General features: G+C 42.6%; 1 protein-coding gene across 9 annotated transcripts in view; it reads right to left on the bottom strand.

Moving 5' to 3' along the window:
* SAMD12 (sterile alpha motif domain containing 12) overlaps positions 1-4,358 on the bottom strand; it is a 369,255-nt gene that overhangs the window by 329,058 nt on the left and 35,839 nt on the right. For all 9 annotated transcript variants that reach the window (XM_011360374.2, XM_023530789.1, XM_023530787.1 and 6 more), the window contains exon 2: positions 980-1,158. In XM_011360374.2, the coding sequence (XP_011358676.1) occupies positions 980-1,158 (179 nt within the window). The remainder of the gene's footprint in view (positions 1-979; positions 1,159-4,358) is intronic.

Raw genomic sequence — 4,358 nt, forward strand, 5'->3', positions numbered from 1 at the left:
TGGGTGACTGCAGTATTTGCTTTCCAAGGCATAAGCATATTCATTCACTCAAACATTTGAAAGGAATTCTTTTGCAAGGAATGCATGAGGGAGAAACCAAAAACCAAGTGAAGACTAGTTCTCTCAGTTTCTAAGGAGCAAACTAATATGAACATCTTCAATGCTGTGCCCCAGCATAAGCATCTTCACTGATTTCAGACAAAAACCCACATAGCTTCAGTTTCTTGTGGAAAACCTTACTAGTGAATCATTTATCCTCCAATTCCCAATTTACCAATGTCTGTCTTGTACCTACATCTAGGATAAAGGCTAATAAGAACAAAGTGTTCGACTAAATGGAAGAATTATATCTTTCATTAATTAGGGTCCTGTTTACTATTGTCTACTTCACACAATTGGTACACAGACACAATAAGCCAGGACATCAAGAGTTTTTCACACAGTACCCGGAATATATGGACATATTTAATCAAATGTCAGTTATTATTGTGTTTCTCAGCAAAACCCCTCAATACTCATACTGCCAACTGGGCCTTTTACAAAATACTTCTACACGCACAGTATTACTTCATCTGTTCCACTCAATGGGGAAGGTAGCTTTTACGATACCTATTCTATAGGTGAAGATTCTGAGGCTGGGGAAGTCACGTGACTTGCCCAACGTCACCAAACGATACTTCTGAGCCTGGCAAACAAATCTTTCAGCTTTAAGTCCATGGTGTTCTTCTCTGAAGCCCATTCTATACTATCCTCAGAGCCTCGGGCTGCGAGACTGACCACAAATGTGTTTTGATGTCACCCCCAAGGGGATGCAGTCGATATGTTCATTTATTATTACCTAAAATCAAGAAGCAGAGTTCATTTAACAGAAGAAACAATGGTAATGAGTGAAAGCACCATCAGTTCTTCCCTGTGGTGGGACCACAGATATCAAAGCTGCAGTTTCAGAATCTCCTGAATGCACTGGATTATTACCTACCTTAGCAGTCTCGGCTTCTGCCTGCAGGCGCTTGGGGGTTCCTTTTTGGTCAAGCACCTTCTGGAAATTTTTGTTTTTAATGGATTGAGATTCAACCCCTTCACCTTCAATTTGTAGTTTAATGCCTTCAGCACGGGCAGGGTGATCAATACCCCGTGAATTCAAACCACAGTGGAGAGCTAGAAAAGAGAAAAAAAAATTACCACTCAGAAAACAAATCATATGAAGGTGTGCATGGCAGACAATATTTCATCTGGCCTAAGTGGGAAGAAACAAGGCATCTGCAAGTTGAGAGGGGGTGTGCTAACCATGGGAAATAATTTGGTGAGGAAGGAATATGCCGGCGTAGGAAACCCTCAGCTCTGAAGTCAGAAAAGACTTCAGTGCAAATCCAGAAACCATCAGTTCCAAGTTGAGCAGGTTACTAATCCCCACATTACAGATGAGAATACGCAATCGGGCAACTTCATTACTGCTTCCCACACATCTCAGCCCCTGCAGTTCAGCCTCTAGCTCTGCCTCCATCTGGAAAAGTGCTCATTCTGGCCCCTTTCTGAATCTTCCTTATTCTTCAAGCATCCACCGAAGTCCACCCTCTTCATTCATTCGACAAATATTTAGTGAGCACGTACACTATGCCATCCCTAGGTTAGATCCCGGAAACATGGGTGCAGGAGGACGTATGGCAGATGCTGCCTTCGAAGAAGTCACAATCCAATAAAAGACAAAAGCGGTCATGATTTTAAAACAGAGTTATCAGTGCTCATGGAAGAGAAGGAGAGAGCAGAATGAAAGGTTCCAGAAAGGCAGGCCTAGTGGCGTCTGGTTTTTCACATCTTCCTTTCCACATCCTCTAACACGGATACTCCCACGAGTTAAAATCCAAAGCCCAATTTCTGGGGATCTTTAGTCATTCGACAAATACTTAATGAGCCCCTCCTATGTACCCAGTATTTAATATCAAAGAAATAGCAGTGACTGTTATGGGGACCATACATTCCACCTAGATGGCCCCCATGAACCACCAGGAGTGGAGGTGTGGGGGCCTGTGGCTGTATATGTACATGCAGATGGCACATATGTTTTGAGGTTTCTGTTAGGAAATTATCTCACCTCCTCGTGACCCTAATCCTTCATATTTAGTTAAATTCCCATCCTTATTCCCTCCCCTCTGGCCTCAGAGGATTTAAAGTCAGAACCTTAAATCCCCTCCCCGCTCCCTCAGGACTAGACTTCACCGGTAAATTCTTTTTACCCAACATCTTCGGTTTTCCCTTTTCTCATCGCTCTTCCTCTTCAACCAACTTGCGATTCTAAAAGTTCCTCCCTCCCACAGTGGTCAGGGTTTCCTCTTCTCTTCACCAGGCTCCTGAACGAGTATTTTACACCTGAGAGACGTGAGACGGCTTCCCGGATGTGAGCTAAGGTGTCTTCACTCTCCACTCCCTCCTTAACAGGCAGCATCTATTTCCATTATTTTCGATACAATCAACTCGCCAGTGACTCTCACATTTTAACCCCAGTCTTGAAAGTCCTCTCTCATGAGGTTCAGACATAAGTAAAACTGTAACTCAACATCCCAACTTCAACATATCACTGATATCTCAAATTTAACATGTTCAAAACTGAACCTGGGTTTTTCTTTGAAAACACATTCCTCTTTTCTGGTCCCCTCCAGTTACTCACCCAGAAACTCGAGTCACCCTCAACATCGCTCTTCTCCATGATGCACTACATCCCTTTCATCTCTAATCAGATCCAGTTCTCTACACCTGAAATGCTCCTCAAATCTATCCACTGCCCTCCACACCCCCCCCCCCCTGTGCCCCACCCCCCGTCTACACTGCCCACATCCCTCATCCAGATGGCTGGCCAGCCCAGCTGCTCTTCTTCACTTGACCCCCAAAATCCCATTAAAAAGATGTGTAAGTCAGACCATGAGAAATTTCCTAATGGCTTCATTTTATGCTTAAAATATTAAAAAATCTTTAACATGGCCAACAAGACCCTGTGTCATCTGTCCCCTTTTTACCTCTCCACCTCCATCTCCCAGTTATCCTCCCTTCGGTATACTCCGACTCACACGTCCTTGATCACGCCAAAGTTTTCTCACCTCCTGAACCCTCTACATGCTTCTTTGTCTGCAACGTTCTCCCCCATTCCTCACCTAATTCCCACGCATCCTTCAGGTTTGGGCTTAAATACCACTTTGCATTTGCCTTCTCTTTACCTCCTTCCTCATCCCCACCCCATGTTCGGTGTGTGCCTGGAACAGTGAGTACTCAACAAAATTTGAATGATCTTAAACTGATTGTACCCAGGTCCATATGCATGTGACTTTATAACATTTTATATGGAAAATATCTGTGAATTTCTCTTCTAGCCTCTAAGCTTCCTAAAACTAAGGACAAGCCTATTTCATGGTAAGCACTCGTCATATATTAGTCTGGCTCCTTCCTCGGGCTCTGTGCTGGATCTCAAAGAATCTTCATGAAAAACTGTGAGACATAATTATAATCATTTCACAGATAAGGGAAATGAGGATCAAAGAGTTACAGTCACAAAAAAAAATGTCATACAAGTGTCTGCCGACGGTTAAAAAGATCATATCTCATTAAGGATGGAGACAATTTCATGTTTCAGATGAACAAACCCAAAATGGATTAAATAGTAAGAAAATTTATTAGCTTTTGGAACCAGAAGCCCAGTAATGGTATAAGTTTAGCGTTCGCCGATTTCCCAGTTCAATGGTGTCATCAAGGACTCTGACAGTTTTTTTTAATCTCTCCATTTAATCTTACCCATAACATTGCCTTTATCCTAAACCTTCGTCCCCTCATGGCACCTAGAGCTACAAGCTTCTGTTTCTCATCTAACAATAGAAACAGCTTGGGTGACCACAATTCTTTTTCTTCCAAACTTTCATCTTTTCTCACTAGACCAAAGTGAATCGCGTGCCCATTAGTGAACTAAAATCCTGGCAGTGGAGATAGAACTACCCTTAAATCAACTGACCTTCAGTTAAAGTCAATTCCCCAAACTACATCGCTGCTACTCAATAAGACAGAGGCCAAATAAATGCTGGAGAAGCAGCCACGATGCCCAACTCGGGCAGTGGTAGAGAATGAAACCTACAGAGCACGAGGCTAATTACTGTTACTATCCATCAGCTCCCCCAACTCCAAAGAACAGCCAACTTACAACAAATACTCAATTCAGTATACTAGAATTGTGATTACCCAAAAAAAGGGAGACTGACATGGGATGGATTTAGACATTAATGAGGAAAAGAATACTCAATTCAGTATACTAGAATTGTGATTACCCAAAAAAAGGGAGACTGACATGGGATGGATTTAGACATTAATGAGGAAAAGAA

The sequence above is a fragment of the Pteropus vampyrus genome, unplaced genomic scaffold (genome assembly GCF_000151845.1).
Source record: "Pteropus vampyrus isolate Shadow unplaced genomic scaffold, Pvam_2.0 Scaffold54, whole genome shotgun sequence".
NCBI lineage: Eukaryota > Metazoa > Chordata > Mammalia > Chiroptera > Pteropodidae > Pteropus > Pteropus vampyrus.